We start from the raw sequence: 27,924 nt of genomic DNA, 5'->3' as shown, positions 1-27,924 counted from the left end.
GTGGGTTGGGTGGTGTAGGACCGGCATGGTTACACCCGCATAGACCCAAGATTCTCACAGAAATCAGTCAAGTTTGGTGAAGAAAAATCAGGATTTGGGGTTACATTCAGTATGGGGAAGTGGATGGCAACATCAACAGCCTGAGATATCAAGACATTTGAGCTGCCCGTTACATTACAAACCACAGGAGAGGGCAAATACTTCAGCAGGATAACACTCCTTCTCATTCTTCAGCCTCCACATCAAAGCTCCTGAAAGCAAAGAAGGTCAAGATGCTCTAGGATTGGCCAGCCCAGTCACCAGATTTGAACATTATTGAGCATGTCTGGGGTAAGATAAAGGAGGAGGCACTGAAGATGAATCCAAAGATTCTTGATGAACTCTGGGAGTCCTGCAAGAACGCTTTCTTTGCCATTCCAGATGACTTTATTAATAAGTTATTTGAGTCATTGCAGAGATGCATGGATGCAGACCTCCAAGCTCATGAGAGTCACACACAATATTAATTCTTTTTTCACTGCTCCATGACTTTATATCCTATAATGTTTATTATTTTTGTTAAATGACAAGACTTTTGTCTAAGCAAAGTCAGACCTTACTGTCCTAACGAAATAATTGAAAATCCAGGCATGATCATGTTTTATTTTGGTAAAATAAGCATAATCTGTAGGCCTTTGCCTTTCAAATAAGCCACTTCTGATACTAAATGATCAACTAGAAGTCAAGTTATTATTTGTTGTTCCTAAAACTTGGACAACAAGACTTTTGTCAGGTAGTGTATGTCTTGTTACTATGCTGATATAAGTATTAACTCTGTTTCTAGTAAGCGTATTATGTGTTCTCTTAACACAAACTTAGCAAATACATTCTTTGTGAGCTTTCCACTGAAAAACAACTAGCTACAATCATGACTTGAGGGTTATACACTGTTTAAAACTGTTGATCATTTACATTTTTAAATTATATAAATTTTACTTCACAAGTCTTTTTAATATACATCAAATAAGCTGACCTAAAAGATCATGTTAAAATGTGTTGAACTAAATTAAGTTAAAGTAAAAACATACACTGGCATGACTTTTTTATTATTACAGGTACCTATTTTTTTACAGTGTACCTTTAGGCTAGTTTGTCAAGATTTCTCAAGTTCTGATTGATTTAATTTATTCGTAAACACTGACATGTTCAACAGTTAGCGTCTCAGTACGCCGACGTCCTGGTGCAGGCTAACAGGCTTATAAAGCTATAGCGTGTAAGTAGATCCCAAAGCGTTAGTCGCCAGATGATGATATTACAGGAACATGATGTTTTTAGTACGTTAGGAGATCACTGCAAATCTGCATGGCTTAATCGGCACGAGTCTCTGCCCATCTGTCTCTCTCTCTCTCCACTGGAGGACTATCGCTGGTGTACCTTTCTTCAGCATGGTGACCCGTAGGTCCTGTTTGCCCTGTGAGTGTGTGCTGCCCACTGCCTCCCCCTGGCCCTCTGCCTCGCTCTCCTGGGCGGGTGAGTGGCCCACGGTCAGGATCTGAATCTGGTTGCCTAGCTCCTGACCCTCATCCTGGAAGGCAGCGGGCCCATCAATTCCTGTGGTACCACCACAACACAGCAACACTGTTAACTCAACCGTCCTGTATGTTCACTGTATTTTGTGGGTGTCACAAAATAACGGCGTTCATGGAAATATGGAGACAAACATTCAAATCTGAATGGGGAATGAATTGCTCTGCATTGATGGGCTCAAAAAGACTTTCAACAGAGGTATGTTTACATGACATCTTTTTCAGCAAAATATGTATTGTTTTAGTCTTTCATTTCATTTACATACATTTTAGAGCAAGGTTATAATAGTTTTGGATTTTTTGTTTTAGTTTTTATTTCATTTTAACTTTACGTGTTCATATTCAGTTTGTTTTGATTCGTTTTTAGAGGTAGTTTAATAGTTTTTATTAGTTTCTATTTTTTGAAATTGCTTAGTTTTACTTTAGTTTTTATTAGTTTCAGTGTTAGTTTTAGTTTTTTGTTTGTTGCTTTTGAGTAAATTGGGATATTTGTTATGAGAAAGATTCAAAATCATCAGAATAAATACTGTATAATAAAAACTCAACCGAAGAGAGGCTAATTTTTTGACATAAAAACACTACCATCTACCCATCCTCATAGTCAAATACAACAGCCCACAAGATAGCAGCAGCCTTAAGTAAAATATGTGTGCAAGACTGCCTCGGAGGTTAGATACAGTAGTGATGGGAAGTTCGGATCTTTAACATGAACCAGATCTTCTCAAGTTTGTACTCAACATATCAAAATTATGTAGTCAGCAATCAAACATTCAGTCAGTGAAAACAGCACCATAATCTGAAAAGTTTCTTACGATTACGTTTGCAACCCAACTGAAGCATGATTCACTTATTTAAATTCCATTACGACTTTCTGTTATGAAATAAACTTATGTTTCGCCAGATCCTCTTATTTAAGCTCTCGGTTTACACGCAGTATTATTCATTCACCGCTTCTCAAATCTGATCTCAGTGTACTGTTCTAATAACTGAATAACTCAGGAAATTGCTTTATTTCGAGTCAGAGGTTGGTATCAGGCATGTTAAAATGTAAGTAGCTTGTGGATAAGTTCTTACTGGAGACGCAAATCGCTTCAAATGATTCAAATGATTCAATGAAAAGAACGATTCGTGATCAGGATCACTAATAAAGAAATAAAAACCATTATTGGGCACAAATGTGTTCAATTATTACTTTTAAGTCTCTGCTCGGTTCGTATTTAATTGTATTTTATTTAATGTTGTGACTGTGCTGCTGTCATGTCCACTTTTTTTGTTGTGGGAGCAACAGCAAGGATGACTAGAGGAGAACCGGCTTGATTTGGCCAATGGCAGCAGGATTACAGACTCTGAGGTGCATTACAGGTCAAACAACTGGCAGTGCGAAGTAAATAAATTTACTTCTAAAAGGTATACAGTAGGCTTATGTATTAAATACAGTTACAAAGACAAAAACAAAGCAAGTTTTTGCTATAATTTTAGTTGGTTTTGTATGTACACAATACAGTTTCAGTTAGTTCTAGTTTTTTTTTTTTAAAACTCTTAATTTTTATTTCAGTTAACGAAAAGTATTTTCAATTCTAGTTTTCATTTTTTCATTTGTTTTTGATACAAGTACAGCAAATATAGGTTTCTGTATAAAATAAAAAATAAGAATAATTCTGTTGTGTAAACATCTTAAGAGTACATTTATTACACTTAAATACAGTAATATTGTTAAATTACAGTTGCCAAACTTTTATTGCAGCTTACTATTATAAGAGTTATAAAAAGTACATACAGTAATATAAATGAGAAATTAAATTTTCAACAGCCATTAATTAGTCTTCAGTGCCAACATGAATCAGTATCAATTATAATCAAATATTGGTCCTTGTTTTATCATAAATGGAAGAAGCTTTTGAATATTTTTAATAGATGTGATTTGGGCTAGGGAGTTATCTGAGAACCAGATTGATTGGGAGACAGTTTGGGAACACATATTTTGTTCTTCGAAAAATTCAAATCACCAGTTAATAAATTGTATGTTCTGTGACTGATTGTACTGGACACCAAAGGAATGTTTTCTTTGTAAATTATCTCCAAGTCCCAATTGCAGTTTTTGTTCTCACTAACAAGTTGGAACATTTATACATATGGTGTGGGAATGTGGGAATTACATTTTTTTTTTGGGTGGGATACACCAGCGCAACCAGTTATGCTACTTTTAAATGATGATTCCAGTTTGGGTTTGACAGAGCAACAAATAAAGGTCTGATTGGCAGGACTTACATCTGCTAAAAAGATAATTGGTGGTGTATGTGTATTTCATGTTTATATGTACAGTGCGCAGCATAACTGAGTACACCCCATTTTGAACATGAATATTTTTATTCATTTATCAGTGAATACAGGCAATGTATTTTGGTGCATTTAAACAAAACCGATTTATTAGACGGATATATTTCTTAAAATAATATTTTAGTCACCAAACAAATTTAGAAATAAAAGATAATACAATTAAATTCAAGCAAAATATTGCAAAAATATTGCAAAAAACTAAATTTTTTATTTTTATTTTTTTTGTTTCCTTTAAATTGTATTTAATTGTATTGTTTGGGGGTGTACTAGGTCTCTGACTGTTATCATAAGTTATTTTGTTAGATAAGTTCCACATTTGGCTTCAGACTAATCTAATGTATATGCACAAATATAATATTATGTGGCTTCCTATTAAAAATATGAATTCAAAAGATAGATTTGTGAGGGGTGTACTTATATATGCTGAGCACTGTATGTATATGTTTTCTGTTAGTAGTTTGTCTTGATTGCAATGTTATTTGTGGGATGGCATAGACTTTGGCACTGCTAGATGGTAAGGTGGGAGTTTTTGTGGGTGGGCTGGGGGGTTGAGGAGTGGATCTTGCTTTGTTTATCGGAAAGAAAAGTGTAAAGATGCTGTAACTACTCACATGGAAAATCAATAAAAATTTGATCACAAAAAAAGAAAAAGCTTTTGATTTATAATATTACAGAATTTGGTAGTCACTTTAATTAAATTTAGTTTAAGGTGCCCTTGCTTTCCAAAGCATTTATTTCTACCTTAAACCCATTTTCCACAAAAATTACAAAGCAACAAAAATAAATTTTTATATATTCCTGGTTACCAAATCAACATATTTGTATAATTTATTAGAAAGATCTATTGTTGCTGGATTAATGGATGATAAGAAATCAGCTTTGCCATCTTTTTAAACTGCAGTCACTTTTACTGTAACAATATTTCTCAATATTACTGTATTTCTGATCAAGTAAATGGAGTCTTGAGCCACAAAAAATTATTATTCCAAACTTTTCACTGACAGCGTATGCAATATATAACCTTTAAAGTGAACTTTGCGTGTGCTGACGCTTTCAAGCGCCCTTGGGGTTTCAAGAATTTGCTATCATCTATTTATAGATGCACTTATGTCAGCCTGAGTTTTGTATTTCATCCAATTAGTCACTATCAGAGAAAGAACATGTTGTCCCAGTCAAGCACAGCAACATGCAACATGTCCCGATTACAGCTCCCACCCTTCCAGTCATCCATGCATCCAACCAGGCCAAATCAAGTCATTATCGCTACCGAGACCCTTTGCCCCCCCTCCAGGGATACGTCTGCTGAACAATGTCTGAGAATTAGCTCTGACTGGATGGCCAACAGGCATTAGAGCTTGTGATTGCACAATGATCAGTATTGCATTTAGACTGTGATTGTCATTGAAGTTAAAGTGACCTGTAATGGGGCTGCTTAACAAGGTAAGTAATCCTTAGAGAAAGAACAGAAAACACTGATCAGTCAATCAAGAATAGCTTTTAAAGCTGAAATATATCAGCTTATTCTTTCAAATCTTTGGCCCTAGTAATAGCCTGACTTGATATCAGGCTATTTAATGTTTATATAAAATGACAGAATGGTCCTCATTACGGTTAAGGAGAAAACAACATATTTTACTTTTCATTTTTAAAGCTTTAGTTGGTCAATTACCACAGTATATATCTAATTTGTTGGAGTACTGTTCAAATACTTACAATACCAGATCAGCAGATATACACTTACTTAAGGTGCCATTTTTTTTTCACACAGTTAGGTCGATCTGCATTCTCTAAGTATGCTCCATATGTATGGAATGAGCTTCAAGATACACTACATATGAAATCCGTACCATCTATCGCTATATTAAAAAATATTTTAAAGACTGTCAATTTAGAACAGTCCACATGTTTTAACAATTGACTATGCTTTATACTATTTTTGTGTGTCTATGTGTTGTGACATGTATTTATTATTATTATCAAATTTTATTATTAGTTTGTTACTTTGTCCTATGCTGCCTGTCTTGACCAGGACTCCCTGGTAGAAGAGATATTGTATCTCAATGAGACATTCCTGGTTAAACAATTAAATAAAAAATAAATAAAAAAAATCATCTAGTCACAGATCTTTATGTGGGTAGTTGACAAAAAAGCAAGGAAAAATGTAAGAAAAATGTGTTGTATTTATGTACTTTTAAGACTCATGTTTGAGAACATATAAAGAGTCACTAACTTTAACAAGTTTTTATTTATTTTTTGTATATTTTAATTGAACTCTACCCAGTGTGCGAATAATACATTGACGATCACATGGGTCAACTGTTTCAGTTAGTTAGTGTAAAACATGTTTCAGTCATTTATATATTTATTTTTAGTTACGTCTAGTTTATTAATAAGGCTTATTTAAGTTTTCAGCCTTTTGAGGGATTTTTAGTGTATTCTGACCTACAGTATTCTCTGATTAGCTATTTCTGATGTTACAGTAACATGTAACTACAAACTATGTGTCTAATTTAACTTTATTTCATGCTTAATCTAGATGCAAACACCAATTTTACAGGAAAACAAAGTCTAGTGAACACGATGTCTATCAGGGCTTTAGATCTGCCAATTTCAGACTTGTTTCTCAAATAGACTGATTGGCGTGATTATGCATTCACAATGGTTTGAACCATTATAGGGGTGGTCAAGTGTATATTTATGTTATGTATTATTTTAATTATACAGATCAGAGTGAAAATTTTCTCAGTATTAAAGGACTGACCCACCCATACATCTTATTTTGATGTCTTTCAGGGGGGATCAAGGATTAATTAGGAAGGTCAATCCCCCCCAAACCCCCCGGTAAAGCCTGATTTATGCTTCTGCTCTGAGTGATCTGCGTGATCCAAGGCCCATGCAAAGTGCGTATCTTGCGGTTTGTGTTGCTCCGCAATAACGCTTCAGAAAATCTAGCTGGCTGCGATGAAGCAAAAGCATATAAATCAGCCTTAATTCGCACACTGACTGTTCCCTAAGTCCCATTGTGTGACATATCAAAAATGAAGAGCTCTTAATAATAGCCAAACAGCATTAGAGCAATTTATACATTCACTGAAATTATTAATAATATTTTTTTGTCAGACTTGTTGGACAATTGTAATAAATGGGATGTCACACCAAATGATAACAGAACTTCTGAAAATTCTAAAACTAACTAAAGCTTCTGTGTAATTACGATTTATAATTAGCATATACTGTTGTGTCAATCCAAAGGACATGGTTTTCAGTGATGAAATTTATTAACGTCCTATGTTTTTAGAAATATATGGATAAAAAATGATTTTACTAAAATACCCACATGTAAAATAAGGCCTGAGGTATTTTTAAAATATACACAGTTTTGAGATTTGGCTCAATAAATGTAAAAAAAAAAAAAAAAAAAAACATAGCATTATTTATAACAAGAGGTCCATGGAGGACAAAGAAAAGTTTAACCTTTAATTGTATTTTAAATGATGGCCATTCTAATTATATTTATTTTTGTCATGCGTGACCACGAAAATGCAGCATCACATCTGATAACCTATTGTTGGTTTTGTCACATATAAATGTCTATGACCCATGTCGAGGGTTTCTTCCCGAGTGCAGGGGAGATAATGATGTTTTACTGTCTCAGACTCAGAAGACAAGGAGCAGCCCCATCATAACAAGAGCAGCAGGTGAAGAAATGGCTGTGAGCTCACAAAAATCTAAACTTATAGGTGTTTTTTTGATGTTGTTGTTGCTATTTTTGTTGGTATTTCAAGGTCCATTCAGTTAGATGGAGTCATTTTTTTCCTTCCAAAGTATGTCTCAGTAAGTATCAGTATGTCGGTAAACTAAAACTAAAGAATCATCTTTTTTCTCAGAAATAATCCAAAAGCAATTGGAAAATTCCTATTGCTTTTTGTCAAGGGAACCATTGTGTTGTTAACTTCTGGTGTTGCCTATCATCCCTACATTATTCTGTTTATAGTTTTCATGTGATGTGACACGCATATACTGTAGGATCGCCTATTTGAAAGGCAAACAAGGCTTTCCTCTGTTGACCACCATTAATTTTAACCATATTAAATCAGTGATATAAAACCAAATTCAGCTTAAACCTCAATGAGGTAAGATAACTGTGTGCAAACATATTCACTCAGAATATAAACACAACACACTAAATTCAATGATAAACATTTCCTCAGAGAATACTGCATTGTAAAAGAAAATTGTGATTTTAGTGGAAAAGGATGAAAAAAAAGTTTGAGAAATTGATTCTGCATGGATTCTGATATTCTAAAAAAACTGCATCACTATTCTCTCTTGAAAAGATTGTGGGCTTAGTGCTTTACAAACAGTCGGATTCTGCTTGCATCCAATTCCTTACAAATACCACTTGAGCCTAAAATAATCATTAATAAAGTTAGAAAATTTTTAAATGAATTACAATAGTGTTCAAGTTCACTACCAAATTTCAGTACTGAAATATTAAAAACAAATTTCCGGCTAGCATTTGAGCGCTGTTGAGCACATTCTTAAAGACTGCTAAATGGACACAGTGTTCACATGCTAAACAGAAATGCCTGGGATTGGTCGTTATGGTCAACAGTTTACCAGTTTTCACCGCTGTACAAAGAGTGCAAACATACATGGACACTGGAGTGTTTCAAAGCCGCGTAGATCAGTCGGTCTATCAGCTGATCACTCATATGTCAGCTCATAGACAGACCAGATGATCAACGTGAATTTGAAACACTCAAGTATCTTTGTTTTTGATGCATATAAAAGTGGTTTAAGCAAAAGTCTTTAAACAAATAATATGTGTGTGTACACACACACACACACACACAGTTGAAGTCAAAATTATTAGCCTCTCTGAATTATTAACCCCCGTTTATTTTTTTCCCCAATTTCGGTTTAATGGAGAGATTTTTTCAAAAGATTTCTAAACATAATAGTTTTAATAATTAATTTCTAATAACTGATTTCTCTGATGATCTTTGCCATGATGACAGTAAATAATATTTTACAACATATTTTTTAAATATACTAGTATTCAGCTTAAAGTGACATTTAAAGGCTTAACTAGGTTAATTAGGTTAACTAGGCAGGTTAGTGTACTTAGGCAAGTTATTGTACAACAATGGTTGTTCAGACAATCAAAAACATATAGCTTAAAGGGGCTAATAATATTGACCTTAAAATGATTTAAAAAAAAATACTTTTATTCTAGCCGAAATAAAACAAAGACTTTCTCCAGAAAATAAAAAAAATTATCATACATACTTTGAAAATGTCCTTGCTCTGTTAAATATCATTTGAAAAATATAAAAATAATAATAATTCTGACTTCAACTGCGTGTGTGTGTGTATTTTTCCTCGATACTAATTGGTACCATACATAAAACTTTTGTCAACCTTAGTGAGCTGTTAAAGCCAACTTAGTGGGCATTCATACAGAATGCGTTTTTCCATTATAATGCACAACTTTTCTATTGTTTTTCAATGTAAACACATATTTAAAGGATGTCCATGAACATTATGTTTGTGTCTTGCATCTTTTGAAGCACCGTGCACATGAGTGCAGCATGTTTTAGATGCTGTGTCAAGTTAAAAGATGTCATATCAATGTCAGTTGCAAAGCAGGGGACCAATCAGAAGAACTTGGAGGATGGGTAACTACTGTAAGTTTCTGTCTACAGGCACTCAGTGTAAGTGTCCGGACACATCTATGCTGTGCTTTTTGTGAAACCATTACACATTGTTGCATCTCACATTTTTAGAAGCAATGACGTGTTCGGTGTGAATGAGCTTTTACTGTACATGACTCAGCCGAACACATTCTTCCTCCTCCTCTCATTTGAAAGTATGGTAAAAGAATTATCCTACAGCATCATCTGCTGTAAAAAACTAATATCAGAATCTATTCAACAAAGAATAGTGATGCACGTTCTTAGAAATCTCAGAACTGATTTTTCACCACAGCTCTATAAAACATAATAAAAAAATACTACTAACTTGTGAACAGAAGGTTTCCTTACTATATACAATATAACTAACTCTAATCTATCTTAACTTTACATGATGTAATTTTACAATACAATACTATTAAATTACAGTCACAGAATTATATGCTTTAACATCTGATTGTTCTTCATGCTTCCTTGTTCATTTTACAGACTGTATTCATATTTTATTTTACATACAGTATTTCTACATTTACATAGCTTACTATATGTTTACGTTAGTGTCAAGTGTTTATACTGTAAATGCAAGTAAAATCAGTAAAATCTAAAATGCAGTTATTGTATTTATAGTAGTAAGGTTTTGTCAAGCCCAGGTGCTGGTATTTTGGAAAGGTTGCTGCCCAGTGGCAGCCTTTGTGCCTTTCTTTTTAAAAGTGTCAGCTGCTCAACTAAAAGTCATACTTTCAGCAAATAAAAAACACATCCTCCCCTAGAAAAATCAAATGCTCCCTTGTGTCATAAAGGTCATAAAGGTGCTGACGGTGAGCTAAAATCATCACCAATATAATATTGGTGTATTATCCATGTAATATCCAGGGCATTATAAAGAGAAAGCATGTGTCTGTTTAATGATTGTTAGTGTCTTGTATTGATGAAGGCTGCAGTAGGTCATCTTAGTACTGCTCTTGGCTGACGGACAGCAGCTGCTGCTATAAGCAGCTTCTTTTTTTTTTCTTGAGAAAAGACTGGCAGCAGTTTGGTGTCCCTCCAGAGGGATGTGTTCATTAACATGTTGTGCCATGCTGCCTTTGACAGAGAAAGCGGTGAAAAATCCTCAACACTGGGAGACTAATTTACATGAGGGGGAATGAAATACAAAACGCAGTACGGTGAAGATTTAGACATTAGAAAATTGTATATAACAGTGGTAGTTTAAGCAATTACACACCACACGAGAGATGAAAATTATACCAGCTGCTTTGTGACTTGAATGCTGTTCTTTTTATTAGTTTTCTTTCTTATAATTTGTATAAAATCAAAATGATTTGACTGTAATTCTTTTTTGGGACACAATAGGAAACATATTTTAAAAAGTTAGTGGGTCCTAATAACCCCACTGACTTTTCAAGAGTTCACACTTAGCTGATGATAAATTATAAGCTTGTTTGGCATGCTGTCCCGGGAGAGAGCCCTGAGCTCATAAGATCCTCGAGCCCGGGGCTCCCTCCCGTTGCAAGGTGAGAGGGGAATTTGAGCTCAGGTAGATTTCGAGAACTCCCCTGCTGTAATAACCAATGAACAGCCAGTGATTGCTCTTGAGAGATAACAATTTACTAGGAGCATGTCTATAGTGCCAGTTTGGATCAGTCAATTAACTTATGTTGCATGTTTTTGGACGGTGGTAGGAAACCGAGGAACCCAGGGGAAACTCCGCACAGATACGTCTGCTGGTTTGGTAAAGCCTGGAACCAGAGACATTCTTGCTGTGAGGCAACAGTGCTAAGCACTGGGCCACCGTGTCATCCATCTAGGAAGAAGGAGGAGTAGAGGTGGATAGGGGGATTCTTCAAAACAAAGATAACGGTGGTATGTAACCCAAGGTATTTGTAGTAGCTTAGGAGTCGTCTGATTGGTGCATTGAGAATTGGATAATGCAGAGTATTCGAGTGTCATCGAGTGTCAGAATGTTGTGGGTCTGCTGTACAAGAGTTATTATTAGGCATTATATATAGCGAAATATAGCGGTTTTTATTTAAGCGGTTTTTTTTTAAAGAGCATGACAGTAAAACATGAACGCGGTTATGAAAGTATTAAACCACATGCTTTATTGTAAAAATTTGTAATAATGACAAAAAAATACTAATTTGTGGCTCTTCTTACTTCTGTGTGCAGCTATGCTGCCGTTGTGGTTGTTGTATTCTGAGAAATTTTCTTACCCCTTGGTTTCAAGTGTGGTCTTGAAAAATCTCAGTTTAAAGGGGTATCTAGCCCTTGCCCTTAGCCCCACCCCTTCAAACTAAAGAGAATTGGGACACCCCTACCCCTTCACGTGAATGCACAAAACGAGAGGAAGGGGTAGAACTGGGATTGGACCTAAGGCACATTTCTATTGGTGTCGTCAATCTGGCAATCTGCTCTAGCGTGTGTTTTGAACCAGAAGTGCAATACCTAGTTCAACTACTGGGTGTTAAACTTGCATACTGCAACTTTAATGCATCCTTGCTGAATCAAAGCAGTAATTTCTTCAATTAAAATCCATAATAACTAACAAGAAACACTTCACATTAGTTAACACTTTTTGACATGAATTAGCAATGAATAATACATTTACAGAATTATTAAACTAAGCATTTACTAATGCAGTGCATGTTTTGGATGTCTCCTTTGTCTGTTACACCCATTAGAGGTCTTTCGGTCTCTACTAATGAGCTGATGATCTGAATCAGATATGTTCGGTTAAGGGCACATAGAAAATGTGCAGATCTGGTGGTCCTCCAGGAACGTGGTTGAGAAACACTGTACTAATGCAAATTTGAAATGCAGCATCAGTTAATGCACATTTAAATAATTAACAAAGACTAATATAAGCTGTTAAAATGTCTATAAAAGTGATATGACCTTATTATAATGAAATTGTACCAAAAATAAATCTTACTAGGCCCAAACTTTTGAACGGTAGTGTACATTCTTAATAAACAATGCTGTCAGGATGCATATGAACATCCTCAATCTTTTTTCACCGTACAGTACTGCTGATCACGACACAAACTGAATCACTGGATGACACAAATGTCCTTAACATACATACACACACACACTCACAAACACGAACTCACACACAAATTTTCGTGCACATGCTGGGCCTGACACTCAACAGGCTGCTCAGCTGACCTTTGTGCTTGCCCTTTTTCTCCTTCTTGGCGCTGCCAGTCTGAGGAGTGGAGGTAGGCGGCTTGGATTTTTTAGCCGAGCGAGGAGCCTGAACCTCTGTTACGGCTTTAACTTCTTCCTGTTCCGCTTCTTGTACTAAAAGAGGACCCGGCAGGAGTAGAGAAGATAGTATGAGAGAATACAAAACAAGGAGGAAAATATAGACAAGGGTTAAAATGAATGAGGAGAGGAAAGAGAGTTAGCAAAGACACAAAGCACAGCTGCAAGCTTAAAAAACCAAACATCTCGCAGCTCGCGAATACACTCCTGGATACAGTTTTAATTGAAGGGAATTCTGCGGCTGTCAGAGCAACTATGAAATCAAAGGATTGAGGGAAATTCATTCCTTCTCACAGCCTCTTTCTTTTAACTGTCCTTCAAGGCTGTGAGCTGCTGAGCTTTCTTTTGCAACCGATCTAGGAGGACTCGTCTCAGCTTATAAATTCTGACAATACTCTCCAAATAAAAAGCATATCAATCGCTTGTCAATCGCTATAATGCATCACCAACACTGAACGGCATGAAAAGACAAGCCTGTCAGACAGAGTGAGAGAAAGGGGATCAATGCTTTAGTTATCAAAAGACACCAGAGACGTTGACTTTGCTATTTTTGTAGAAAGTGAGAGTGACTCAGAGAAATGAAGTTATTTTGTGTTACTCATGCATTGAGGGGTTGAGAGCGTCACAGGTGAGTAAGCTGCTCTAATATAGTGCGTCTCTGCTGGAACCAAATTCTGTACAAGGATATAATGGGTGCAAAAAATATCTCTGTTTAAAGAAAAAACACATGAGCCTCACAAGAGAGACCAACATGCCCTCCAACTTAAACAGCTGGATAGGTTGTTTGTCAGTTTTATGTAAGATATAATGCATTGTGTACATTCATCACTGCTAAAATTCATGGATTGTGTATCTCGACTGGTAGAGTGCTGTGTAGTAGCACAACAATTGTGGGTTCGATCCAATAGAACAGTGGTCCCCAATCCATTGGAATGATGGACAATTTGATACCGGGCCGCACTAGTAATCATTAATTATTTGATTTTTATTTATTATCTTAGTCTGAATAATCTTTTTTTTAATCTTATATTCTGAAAAATTACCATATTCTCTCTCTTATCTCTATCACTGCCAAAATTGAATCTGCAAGCTAGCAAAAACAGACGTTTTTGGAAAGTGCGAAGGGGACCACGAACTGCCAAGGAATGGATTCACATCTCATTTGTCTCTGTCAAACAAATGACAGCAGCTTAAGGGGATGTTCACATACAGGTGTCAGAATTATTAGCCCTCCTTTGAATTTTTAAAAATTTCTTAAATATTTCCCACATGATGTTTAACAGAGCAAGGAAATTTTCACAGTATGTCTTTTTTTTCTTCTAGAGAAAGTCTCGTTTGTTTTATTTCAGCTAGAATAAAAGCGGTTTTAAATTTTTTAAAAACCATTTTAAGGTCAAAATTATTAGCCCCTTCAAGCAAATTTTTCAATAGTCTATAGAACAAACCATCGTTATACAATAACTTGTCTAATTACCCTAACCTGCCTAGTTAACCTAATTAACATAGTTAAACCTTTAAATGTCACAATAAGCTGTATAGAAGTGTCTTGAAAAATATCTAGTCAAATATTATTTACTGTAATCATGGCAAAGATAAAATAAATCAGTTATTAAAAATGAGTTATTAAAACTATTATGTTTAGAAATGTGTTGAAAAAAATCTCTCTGTTAAACAGAAATTAGGGAAAGAAATAAACAGGGGTGCTAATAATTCTGACTTCAACTGTATCTTGTCTTTTCTGCATGCAAGTTTGTTATTTCCAATGGAGTCACACGCATAATGGGAGTGACGCGTGTAAACACTCTCAGAAATAAAGGTACGCGAGCTGTCACTGGGGTGCTACCTTTTCAAAACATTTCTACTTAAAGGGTACATATTGGTACCTTAAAAGTATATATTAGTACCTAATATTAATACCTAAAAAAAAAAAAGAGTAACACTTTTGTACTTTTTAGGTACTAATATATACCCTTGAAGTATTAATATGGACATTTTATTACACATTTGTACCTTTTGAAAAGGTACCACCCCAGTGACAGCTCACATCCTTTCTGAGAGTGTATGGAATATACACATTTCTCCATTTGAGTAGACTCATTACTTCAGACAAACACAGAGAAACCAAACACAGCAGTGATTTTTTTTCCATAAATAAAACTTGCATGAGAGTTACAGCATTGTTTTGTCAGCTTGTCATCCTCTGACAAAACGGCTGACGGTCGCCTACACTCTCAGAAATAAAGGTACGCGAGCTGCCACTGGGGTGGTACTTTTTCAGAAGGTACATGTTTGTACTTAACGGGTACATATTGGTAAATAAAATGTATATATTAGTACCTAAAAGGCACACTTTTGTACTTTTAAGGTGCTAATATGTACCCTTGAGGTATTAATGTGGACCATTTAGGGCAGGGATGTCAAACTCAATTCCTCGAGGGCCGCAGCCCGGCACAGTTTAGTTCCAACCCTGCTCCAACACACTTACCTGTCGGTTTCAAACAAGCCTGAAGGACTCAATTAGTTTGATCAGGTGTGCTTAAATTAGGGTTGTAACTAAACTGTGCAGGGCTGCGGCCCTCCAGAAATTGAGTTTGACATCCCTGATTTAGGGACAAATTTGTACCATTTGAAAAGGTACCACCCCAGTACCAGCTCTCGCACCTTTATTTCTGAAACTGTAGCAATCTATGTAGAGCCAACCCCTCCCACCTAAATTAGGTCTGTGGTGATAAAAAGATTGGGGATCACTGCAATATATCACATGCATTGATGTCTGATGCTGCATCCGAAGTGGGATATTTACCTCAACATAGAACAGTACATTTTATATATAATGTACTGTTTTATGTTGAGGTATATATCCCACTTCGGATGCAGCATCTTTGTCACCTTTTTAGAGTAAAGATGGCACTATACATTCAATATCTAAGTGTACAAAGAAAGAACTATCCGCAATATAAACTCAGGTTGGATGAGAGCCAAAGGTACTTTCTCTTCGATGAGACAGCACAACGCTGAGGGAAAACTGTAAATTATTCATAATCCTGTAAACCACTAGTACCAACAGACATTCCTCTTTCAAAACACAACACAAGCCTGCGAGAAATATCTTAGTCCCACAGCGCAGGTTTCAAATGACCGGCATCAACTGAATGATGATTTAAGAGGCTGTGGTGGTGCCAATACCAGTTAAACTCTGTCGACAACATCTGTGCATCATGTCAGCTGGAAATAAGCTCGAGATGTCCCTTAGCTTGAAAAAAAAAAAAACTCCCCTGGTTCTTCATTAGATGGATACTGTATCAAGAGACAGGAATGTGACCCAGAACTTCTGATAAGGTCAGAAATTTGTCATAGGCATTAGCATGTCATAACATGCATTGAAAAGCTGCTTACAGTGTGCACAGCTGTGTTGCTTTTGTTAACTTAAACCATTCAAATGTTTTGGGGGTAACACATGAAGACCAAATAAAATTAATTATCAATGCTATGCTACATTTTAAACCTAAACTGAAAGATAAGTCACACCTGCAGCAGTACGTTGCTAGGAGAGAAAAAAGGCAAATTTAAGTCACACTGTTGAGTCACGTTTTCTTATTTCATTTTAAAATAATGTCAAATAAGCTGTTGGTGGTCTAAAATAATAATAAGTTCCCATAAATCCCCAACAACTTGTTTTATAAGTGATATTATTAAAAATAATCGCAAATATAGTATACGACAAACAAATGTCAAGTCGACAAATTTAAAATAAAACTGGAAATTAAAGTGATGGTTATATCTTATATATATATTATATGATATTAGAAATATCTAGGTATTTGGATTGATGAGAGATTACCCTTTGATATACACATTGATAAGTATTGAAAAAGCTTAGGCCAAAATTAGGTTTCTTATACCAGTCAAAAAATAGTTTTCCTTATAAGGCCTGTAAGAAATTAGTAGAGAGTACATTCTTGTCTACAATTGATTATGGTGATCATCTATATATGCATGCAGCTGCTACTCTACTTAGAAAACTAGATTCTGTTTATCATGCAGCAATATGATTTGTCACAGGTGCAGACTCACGGACGCATCACTGTATTTTGTACGACTCTTTAGATTGGTTATCTTTATAACAAGGAGAAAATTACATTATAGTACTTATTTACTTTAAAGGCTCTCTTAGGTAAACTACCATCCTATCTTTCTAATTTGCTAACATATCACATAAATAATCAACACACTAGATTTAGTTCCTGTATTCGGTTAACAGTCCCAAGGGTTTTGTCAGAACTTGGCAAATGTGTTTTTTCCTTTTATGCTCCTAGGGCTTGGAATGGCCAGCAAAATCAACTTAATCTTGACACGTTTGACCCTGAGTACTTTTAAACATCTTCTGTACAACGTCTTAAAGGACACTTGTAATTGTTTTTTATGATCTGACCTTTTTTATGAATGGTGATTTTGTAATTTTGTGGTATTGTTTTCTGTGATTTTTGTGTGAAACTTTATGTGCTGCCTGCCGTCTTGACCAGGTTTCACCGGAAGAAGAGACAGTACTGTCTCAATGTGATCTCCTGGCTAAATAAAGTCAATAAATTATAAAAATTTATAAATAAATAATAAATAAATAAATAAATAAATAAATAAATAAATAAATAAATAAATAAACATTTATAATAAATATCAAGCCACAACAGATAAACTGTATATTCTCTCATTTTAAAGAGACCCTATTATGGGGTTTTGAAAATGACCTTCCATGCAGTGTAACACAGCTCTAAGTGAATAAAAACATCCAGCTGAGGTTTAAATCTGAAAAACTAAATATAAAAAAACTAAATAGAAATAAATAGAAATGTAAAAAAAGACTGACATGATACACATTTTAGACTGACATGATACACAAAATGTTAATAAGCCCTTGGGGCCCTATCATACACCCGGCACAATGTTGTTGTTTGCTAGTTTCAGCTTGGCGCAAGAGTCATTTTGACGTTTTGCGTCACGCTGTTTAAATAGCAAATACATTAGCGCTCATATGTGCGCCCATAGGCGTTCTGATCTAAAAAGGAGGCGTGTTGAGGCACATTGCTATTTTGAGAAACTTTAATAGACTGTTCTATAGACTAGAACAAATCGTTAGTTATGCGCCTCGCTTACATATTGCTTAATACAAACAGGTTGTACAGCAATACGCAAATATCTTTACATATGAAAAATAATTAAAATATTAAGCATATAATAAGGATATATATGGGATATAAATATAAAGGATTAAAATATTACAAAACATATTATTTTCTAGCCTATATAAATATAAAAACCATACTTTCATGCCTTCTTCATCTCGGGGGGCTTTTTCAGTTTATTCATAAAAATTTGCTTTTGTATTATGTTATTAAAATTAGCAGTATTATTTATTATATCCATATTTATATTTGTTTTATTAAAAACAAGCTTAGATTTACCCACCTGTCAGGTTTTAGACCATATGGAGCATAGCATGTGTATTAGGATATAACTTCGTTACATTGACACACCTCGTTATTATTGTTCTTTTATTTGTTTGCTGGAAATTGGTTTTCCAACAAATCTTTGCGCTTAACAAACAAAATTATTATTTATAGGCTAATGGGTGTCTGTGCATACAAGAAGTTTCCCTATCAACGAGAGTGAAAGCAAAAGTAAACAATGCTCATCTCTCATTCTTGTGCTGTAGATGTTCTGTTTAACAGTTTTCTCTCTAGTGAAGGGTTCAGTTTTTACACTTACAAAGTCCGTCATGTAAATAGCAAATGCGCTATGGCGTGACACAACTGACTCTTAAAGGCAATGGGAGATGAGACTCTGATTGATTTATTATCAAAACACACCTATAACTCATTAAGAAAATAAGCTCAACCCTTTTAGACCATGCGCCACAGCGCAAAGCGGATTTTTCCGTCCTTATATTAGCAAAAGTGGATTCTGACACGCCCTTAATGCGTTAATTGCACTTTGCGCATGGATCGTCAAAATAGAGCCCCATATCTTAACACATAAAAGTTTTGCTGTCTCTGTTACTCTGCCATCCTCTTAAGAACAGCTATTTCAATGTGTAGACCACAGCCATAAAGTCCCAAATAGAAATATGGCACAGAAATGCTAAAGAACAGCTTAGAATAATGTTTGCTCACAAGTTGACCATGAGGAAAATGAAGAAAAGGCCTCTCATAGCATAGAGGAAAGACCCTGACACTGGCAAATGTTTTAATAGAGATGATTGAGGTCACTGTAGGAAGGGTTTATCTAGCAGTGAGCAGTCTGGGACAGAGATCAATAGAGTAACTCAAGCCAGTGCCGCTGGCAGAGCGAAGAATGGCACCATTGTTTGCCGAACAATAAGCAAACAAGCATTTCCATTTTCAATCACAGGCCTTTGTGGGCTTCTCTGTTTGAGCAGCTTGAGTCGATACTGGCATGTCAGTGTAATGACGGTTTGGAATATTGTCTCATGCCCTCGAGAGTGAATGTGACCCTCGAATCTGGAGTTGTGATAGTATGTGTTGTATTTGAACAGTATTTTGTACCATGGTAGATGGTGCTGCTGTTTCCGCTGAGGTAGCTCTCCACGAGGGGAGCCTGTTCCTCTGACTGCCGGGTCCTGCGTACTCGAGAACGGCCGTCCAGATTAGACTGCACCATCAGGGGCTCCTGGCGCTTCTTCTTCTGCTTCTGTTCCAGTAGAGCTCGCTACAAACACATGAACAGTCAAACATTAGCTTGGGGATACAGAATGCACTGCAGGAAATATCTGTTAATAGAGAGTTTCCATATTTTGTGATTGTATATTGTATATATTTACAGGTGTGAATTGAATCATGAGACCTTGATCTCGGCTCTGTTGACTTTTGATGTTGAAAGTTGAAATCTACAGTTTAACAAAATGACTTTTATTGACATTATGTAGTTTAATACTGTAAAATATGATGTATAAGAGGTGACGCAGTGGCGCAGTAGGTAGTGCTGTTGCCTCACAGCAAGAAGGTTGCTGGTTCGAGCCTCGGCTGGGTCAGTTGGCATTTCTGTATGGAGTTTGCATGTTCTCCCTGCATTCACGTGGATTTCCTCCGGGTTCTCCGGTTTCCCCCACAGTCCAAAGACATGTGGTACAGGTGAATTGGGAAGGCAAAACTATAGTATTATAATATAAATCCATAGTGTATGTGTGTGAATGAGAGTGTGTGGATGTTTCCCAGAGATGGGTTGCGGCTGGAAGGGCATCCGCTGCGTAAAACATGTGCTGGATAAGTTGGCGGTTCATTCCACTGTGGCGACCCCGGATTAATAAAGGGACTAAGCCGAAAATAAAATGAGTTAATGAATGATGTTTAAAAAAATAATATATAAAGAAATAAGTCTGTAAATAACAGAAAATGTACTGGTGGTTCAATACAGTTTTTGTACCTGTTACTTAATTATTTTATTATTAAGTTGTGGAACGTTCACCGGTTCCTCCCTCTTTCCTCCCTGAATGAGTGTGAGTTTTATCTACTGTTACAGTAAAATCGCTCTAGACCAGGGGCGATTTTAGGATTTTATTTTGGGGGGCTCAGCTCCTTATAAGGTTAAAAAAAAAGTGTGTGTGCATATCTAATATTACATTTATAAGTAGTACTCTAATAGCAATACACTTAAAAATGTTTAAACTTACAGGCTAATTCACATATTTTACAATCTGAATGATAATAATAAATAAGAATTTTTTTTTTAATACTAGACAACACTCGATGTTTCGATCTCTGTCAGTGACAGTTATAACGAGTACATTCTCTAAGTGGCTCTGTCACTGTTTAATCCTTTCTGTGCAAGACTGTATGGTATAGTTAATGCCACACGAACTGTAAAGTGTTTAATATTGGTAGTTCCTTTTGAAATAAAAATAGCGAAATGTTAGTTAAGAGTTAAATTTTTAATTTTTTTTTTTTGCTGGAGGAAACAAAGAGAAAACCCGACTGCTCCTCCGTGACATTGGGATACCGGTGAAACAAGGTTATCTATATCAAAGAACTGCAAATAAGCAGATAATATAACAATTTATCAATAAACACACACCTCGTTCTCTCACTGTCCACGGCTGTGGTTTGCGGATCAAATGAAAAACAAAAAGACAGGGAGGAGCCGAATCTGCCGCCGTATTCATATCAAATTTAAAAGGGACTGAGGCAATAATTTAGTGAACAGTTTATGAGCTAATCGTATGAGTTTTAGGAGGGCTTAGTAGAAATATAGGGGGGTTACAGCCCCCCTAAAATAGGACTAGCAATGCCCATGCTCCAGACAGTGGAACATAGAAACCCCACTGTCTACTAGCAATTAGGAAGTTTTGTTTCAGCACTGATGGAACGCAAAAAGTATAATGTTTACAACAGCACTGGTTATGTACTAGCTATACACCTTGGGTCACTCAACATAAAAGAATAAATCAGGTTTAAGAGTTTATCATACTGGTTGTAATGTATCAAGCACACTGTTTCTCCTTGACATTTGTTAGCATATTGGGTACTGGCATAGTTTTAAAGCTTGCAATTTTTTATTTATTTATTCATGATAACATTTAAATTAAGTTTAAATTCACATATGTAGTGCAGAGAATTCTAAAATTTCCAGGGGTCATGTACCCAAACTACAATTTTCAGACCTTATAATACTCATACAGCACATTGTGCGAGATGTCTGAAATACTAAACTGGAATGTGAACATGTATACTACCTGACAAAAGTCTTGTCGCCTATCCAAGTTTAAGGAACAACAAATAATAACTTGACTACTAGTTAAGTGGCTTATATGAAAGGCAAAGACCTCTAGATGACTCCTATTTTACCAAAATAAAATATGATCATATGTTGATTTAGAATTATTTAATTATAATATAATATAATATAATATAATATAATATAATATAATATAATATAATATAATATAATATAATATAATATAATATAATATAATATAATATAATATAATATAATATAATATAATATAATATAACCGTAAAGTCTGATTTTGCTTAAACAAAAGTCTTGTCTTCTAACAGAAATACAGTACAGTATAGAATATAGAGTCATAGGGCAGTGGAAAAAGACTTTCATGAGTTTGAACGACTGCATCCATACATCTCAGCAATAAAGTTATGTGAAATGGCAAAAAAAGTGTTCTTGCAGGACTCACAGAGTTCATCAAGATTCATTGGATTCTTTGTCAGTGCCTCCTCCATCTTACCCCTGACATACTTAATAATGCTGATTCTGGTGACTGGGCTGGCCAATCCTGGAGCACCTTGATCTTGTTTGCTTTGAGAAACTTTGATGTGGAGGCTGAAGTACGAGAATGAGCGCTATCCGCCTGAAGACTTTTCCCTCTCCTGTGGTTTGTAATGTAATGGGCAGCACAAACGTCTTGATACCTCAGGCTGTTGATGTTGCCATACACTCTGCAGAGCTCTTGCATGCCCCTATACTAAATTTAACCCTAAACCATAATTATTCCTTCACCAAACTTCATTGATTTCTGTGAGAATCTTGGGTCCATGCGGGTTCCAATAGGTCTTCTGCAGTATTTGTGATGATTTGGGATGCAGTTCAACAGATAATCTATCTTCTGACACTTTCCCAAATGATCAACTAGAAGTCAAGATATTATTTGTTGCTCTTACAACAGATCAACAACAAGACTTTTGTCATTTATGATGTAAATAAATGCCTATAGTACTCACTAAACACTAAAATATTTCCTAAAAGCACAACACAAAGTAAAACAACAGTTTCCACAGTAAAAATTATTACTACATGCATTTATAATCTGAATTCAAACATCGGTTTCAAATAAATTACTTTTACTACTCCCGAATACTGAGAAAAACACAGAAATATAAACTTTAAAAACAGATAAGAAGGAATGTGAATTCTTTTTCAGATGTGTATATTAGAATTATGTCTGATAATCAAAATAAATTGTTAAAATATACAAAACATATACAAAAGTTTTACATTTGAAGAAAACTTCACAATATTACAGTTTCACTGCATTTCTGATCAAATCAATTAAAAAAGGATCATTGCTATTAACCAGTGAACTTTCTCAAATGAAGCTTCATGACTCACAGCACTGAAGTTTTCCATTCCTTTAATTTTCCCTTGCGAAATCTGACGAGGTCTAACTGACCTCAATAGCTTGACAAGTCATTTAGCTATATGCTTTAATGAAGACATTCTTCATGGAGTAAAAAGTTTGAGTAAAGTTTAATAAAGTTAAATGTGACTTAGCAGTACTTCTCCTTTTTATCAAATAAATAAGCTTTCAGCATTCATCCATGATAATAATAAGTCACAAATTTATTCTGTTCATTTGAAAGAAAAAAGAGGAATATTGAAAAAAAAAATCACATATTTAAACTTAAAAACTTTCAAGCTTCAGCAAGAAGAAAGAAAAAGCCACATTAAGAACAAAGCACTGCGCACTTCTTCATGAAATTTTCAGTGTCCCAGAATCAGTACAAGCCTTGCCTTCACACACGACTGCATGTTCAACCCAGCATGGGTTTCCCCACACAACATTCTTCATTTTCACAGCAACCTGACGTTATGTAAAGCTATAGTCAAGAGTTCCAATGCTGGAGTCTATTAAACATTAAAGAAATCCTTGAGCCAGCAGTGGGTTTGAGACCGGCTCTGTCCAGTCAGGCAGAAAAACTCTTTCTTTCCCTGTGCTAGCAGGTGGTGGAGCAAATGCAAAACCCTTAAACCAAAAAGGAGCCTACATACACTACTATGCAAGCAGAAACATGCCATTAGCAGCTATAAAATCCATAATCCAACTATTACTAATTCTTAGTACTCTATCTTAACAATTTAAGCAAATGGTCTAAACAGCATTGAGCAGGTGCACTTAGGGCATACTTGAATTCACAATTGCTGTTTTAAGGATTCTTTATGAGTTGGATGTGTATTGGAGTCTCATCTCCTGTTCCCTTAAGAGCAAGCTGCTGTTGTGACATGGAATACTTTGTGTATTCCATGAATTCACTTTACTAGTGAGGAAATAGATCTGTGCAAGGTTCAAGTGGACAAGCAGATTTTTATTTTTTAATTTTAGAAGATGTTTGTGTGATGCTGCACATCCCTGTGTGTGTAATAAGCAACCAACCCTTTCTCGCACATTCAAAACATTGACTTTAGATCAGATTTTATTTGGACAATGACCTATTTCAATGAGCCTATTTCAGTTGCCACAAAGTGCCTTAACACACCTCATTTATGTTCCATTAAAAGCCATGTCACACCAAGCTGCCATTGAGTAGGCTCTCAAATATTAGTAGGGCTGTTTGGTGTGTTTCACCTGTTGCCTCTCGTCAGTTTAATGTCAGCGCAAGTAGGCCCGATTTAGCAGAATTAGTGTCGGCAGTTGGCAAAAGAAAATGCACTGATTGGCTGTTCAGATACAAATTTTGATGCAAGAACAAAAACTAAAGTGACGAAACTCAGCAAAACATTCAAGTCAAGAGGTAGCACAAGGATGCTGCAGTTTTTCCCCTACAATTATATCAGGGGGGCACCCCGCCCTCCCAACGGCTTTCCCCGCCCCCCTTGAAGTCAAGTTGATGTTATTTTCTATATATACAGTAGGGCCACATCACAACTTCTTTTAATTAACAAGCTAAATAGCTAAATATGTTATATCTTATTTACACAACAGCATGTTATTTCTGTCTCTACATGGTCGTGAGACAATTTCTGCTCTCTGAATCACGCATGGTGGAGTTCACACAGCCACTCTCTGCTGTATGGGAATGAGAGTGCGCGCTGACAGGACCGAAGACGCACGTGCACACCCAGGGGTGGACTGGCATTCGGGAGCTCTGGGACAACGGTTAATCTGCCCTGCCTCCGCGACTCGCGTGAGTGATGCTTTGTTGCAAGTGCAGTCATTGTATTTCCAGTGTTTTGAGCTGCTGTGACGCGAGCGATCGTCGCTATCTAGTGTGTCATTCAATCTTTTGACTTCTCCCGGAAGCTCCGCGAGTCTCCTGCAAATTTATACCGGCTCCGTGATCCCCAAAGATGTGTTAAAATACCCGGAAATCAGGACGAGAGTGAAGGAGCAAGAGAACAGATCGCGAGAGGCGCAGTGATGGTCTAAACATTACATTTCTTAGGTTAAATGAATAGAGCAGTAAAGATATCACAAGTCCTCTTTGTCTCTCTCTCTCTCTCTTTCTCTCTCTCTCTCATTGATCTGCTGTCAATAGCTGAAGACGAGCAAAATATTTGAATGGTCCTGCATGCATTTAGGCCTTTTTACGTACAACTGAAAGCTCTGTGTTTTTGACAATATTGCAAAGTTACTAAAAGCTGTCTGGAAATATTAGATAAATAAAACTGAATTTATTTTTATTACAGAAATATTTAATTATATAACTTCTTGTAATATACTTAATGCAATAAACAATGTATAGGCCTATTTCCTTTTAGTAAAGAAGTATTAAATGTATAGGTGTGCATTTTAATTCTTATGCATCAAATACACGCACCAAACTTGCTCTTTATTGAGACAGGTTGAACTCTTCTTTCATCATTTGCGATGTTTCCAAATTGCATTGTTTGTAATTTCATTCAATTATTCAATCATTCATATATTTTCTTTTTCAGCTAAGTCCCTTTTGTTTGTAATTCTTCTCACCCATTTTATGTGTGTTTTATTATTTTCTGTGGCGGTTCATTCGCTGTGGAGACCCCTGCTAAATAAGGGACTAAGGTGAAGTCAAATGAATGAATGGATGAATTATTTTCTGTAAATTTGCTTCTGGCCATGACACGTTCACACCTAAATGGTTATAAGAGACTTGTTTAAAGAATTATATACAGCATCCTTCATTTATTCTCTAAGGTAAGGCAAGATCTTCTCTTAAGGTTCATATGAACATTGAAGCATTGGAATCGGTACTCAGTATCATCCGATCACCATGACAAGGACAAGTTACTCGGTATCGGCTGCAAAAATTCTGATCAGAGCATCCCTAGTTTTGACCAAACTTGGCTGTCAGAGCAACAATACTCTCCCTGGCTGTAAAAGACTGATCTTAGTAATTACAAAACTGTAAACCTAGGGGAAACACTGTGCTGGCTGTTATTTCAGTACATTTCTCAAATAATTGCAAACAATATTAATTTTTAGATTATCAGTCATATTTGCTCAAGCAAATCCCTCTGTGTTGAGTGACAAGTACTAAGAAAATGATACTAAAAGGTACTAAATGATACAACACAGTTCTTCGGTGCTAGATTTTTGACGTCAGCTTGGTCTGTCCCAGGCTTAAGAAGCAAAAAATGTTGATAATAAAATAATTGTAAATGTTATAGAAAGACTTGTAGAGATTAATCTTCACTTATTTTCAATATCAAGAAGAGTTTTAAGTAAGATTTTGAGAGTTCTGATGTAAACCCCTAAAGCAGAAGAATAGCATTCATGCTTTAGGTGTTGACAGCTTTATTAACAACAATAATGTGTTTATTGTTTGTTTATTTGTGTTTGTAATGTTGTGTGGTGTTGTGTAATGCGTTTTTGCTTCACTCAGTGAGTCACTAATGCTACAGGTAGTACTGAAATCAGTCCCAGTCAACTGTAAGCATTATTACGTAATTGTTAACTCTAATTGCTCTAACTGAAAAACTACATTTCATTTTATATTAAAAACATTATAATTTTTAACACTGTCGGAGAGAAATCAAGGTTTCATCAGGACACTATTCTTGCAATAAAAAGAGAACAGCAACTGGACATTCATTTAAGATGAAGACACACTGCTTGCTTTTCAATAACTAATGTGCTCACTCAATCATTTTTTACTCTCTAAAATTATGATGGCTTATTTTTTTCAACCCATTCTCTCGATTGCGCCTGTTAAGTCCTATGTTGCTATTACTGTTACTTACTGGTGTTATAAATTGTTATGGGTTCATTTTAAGCCATTTTAACAATATTTGAGTTCAATAATGCAACACGGTGGCTCAGTGGTTAGGATTGTCACCTAACAGCAAGAAGGTTGCTGGTTTGAGTCATGGCTGGGTCAGCTGACATTTCTGTATGGAGTTTGCATGTTCTATCCGTGTTGGGGTGGGTTTTCTCCGGGTGCTCCGGTTTCCCCCACAGTAAAAAGACATAAGCTATTGGTGAATTGAATAAACTAAATTGCCCATAGTGCATGTGTTTGAATGAGTGTGAATGGATGTTTCCCAGTACTGGATTGCAGCTGGAAGGGCATCCGCTGAGTAAAACAAATGCTGAATATGTTGGCGGTTCATTTCGCTGTGGTGACCCATGATGAATAAAGGGACTAAGCCGAGGGAAAATGAATAAATGATTGAATGAATGAATGAATGAGGCAAACATTTAACCCAACTCTGGGTCAGCTGGGTCAAAAGGGTTGTTCTTTTTGACCCTTCGTTGGGTTGGCAAAAATTACCCAGACTGGGCTGTTTTTAACCATGTATTTGGCACATTTGTGATTAAGAGTTATGTTACCTCCTAGATTGACAGTCCATCGGGTCAAATTTCTGTCTCATCTCAACTGAATTCTTTATTTTTGTAATTGGGCAGAGGACAATGCTTAGATGCAGATCCAAGTACAATTGTCATATTCAAGTACGGAAAAAACACCATGCCATTTCTAAATCTTTATGTATTGTTTTCTGTGAACGTAATAAACATTATGTGTACAGTAGCATGCCTCTAGTTACAATAAGCTCTATGCTTGCTTACTTTGGATTGAAGCTGTCACATTCTGTCAACGTTAGTCCCAAATGCAAAATAAATGTGGTTTGATCATTTCTGATGTGATGTGACAGACTGCTGTCAAGCCTGAGTTCAAGCAGAATATGGATTGATTATCTCTTCCTCTTTACTCCTAGTTATATTAAGACACAAACATGAATAATAGTATTTTAAAAAGAAACATTGCAATATAATAAAGTGCATCTTATAATGGCTCACTCTGTGTTTCTAACGTGAAAAGTTTAAACAGCTTGTAATA

At 35.8% G+C, this 27,924-nt stretch overlaps 1 protein-coding gene across 2 annotated transcripts in view; it reads right to left on the bottom strand.

Annotated features, from left to right (window-relative positions):
* The window catches only part of tub (TUB bipartite transcription factor), a 159,283-nt gene that overhangs the window by 17,171 nt on the left and 114,188 nt on the right, over positions 1–27,924 (bottom strand). For both annotated transcript variants that reach the window (XM_056461467.1, XM_056461468.1), the window contains exons 3-5: positions 19,426–19,588; positions 12,767–12,901; positions 1,414–1,590 (exon numbers count right to left, since the gene is read on the bottom strand). In XM_056461467.1, the coding sequence (XP_056317442.1) occupies positions 1,414–1,590; positions 12,767–12,901; positions 19,426–19,588 (475 nt within the window). The remainder of the gene's footprint in view (positions 1–1,413; positions 1,591–12,766; positions 12,902–19,425; positions 19,589–27,924) is intronic.

The sequence above is a fragment of the Danio aesculapii genome, chromosome 7 (genome assembly GCF_903798145.1).
Source record: "Danio aesculapii chromosome 7, fDanAes4.1, whole genome shotgun sequence".
In the NCBI taxonomy this organism is placed as follows: Eukaryota; Metazoa; Chordata; class Actinopteri; order Cypriniformes; family Danionidae; genus Danio; species Danio aesculapii.
The sequence above is the reverse complement of the archived record's forward strand: the minus strand, read 5'-3'. Positions and strand labels throughout refer to the sequence as shown.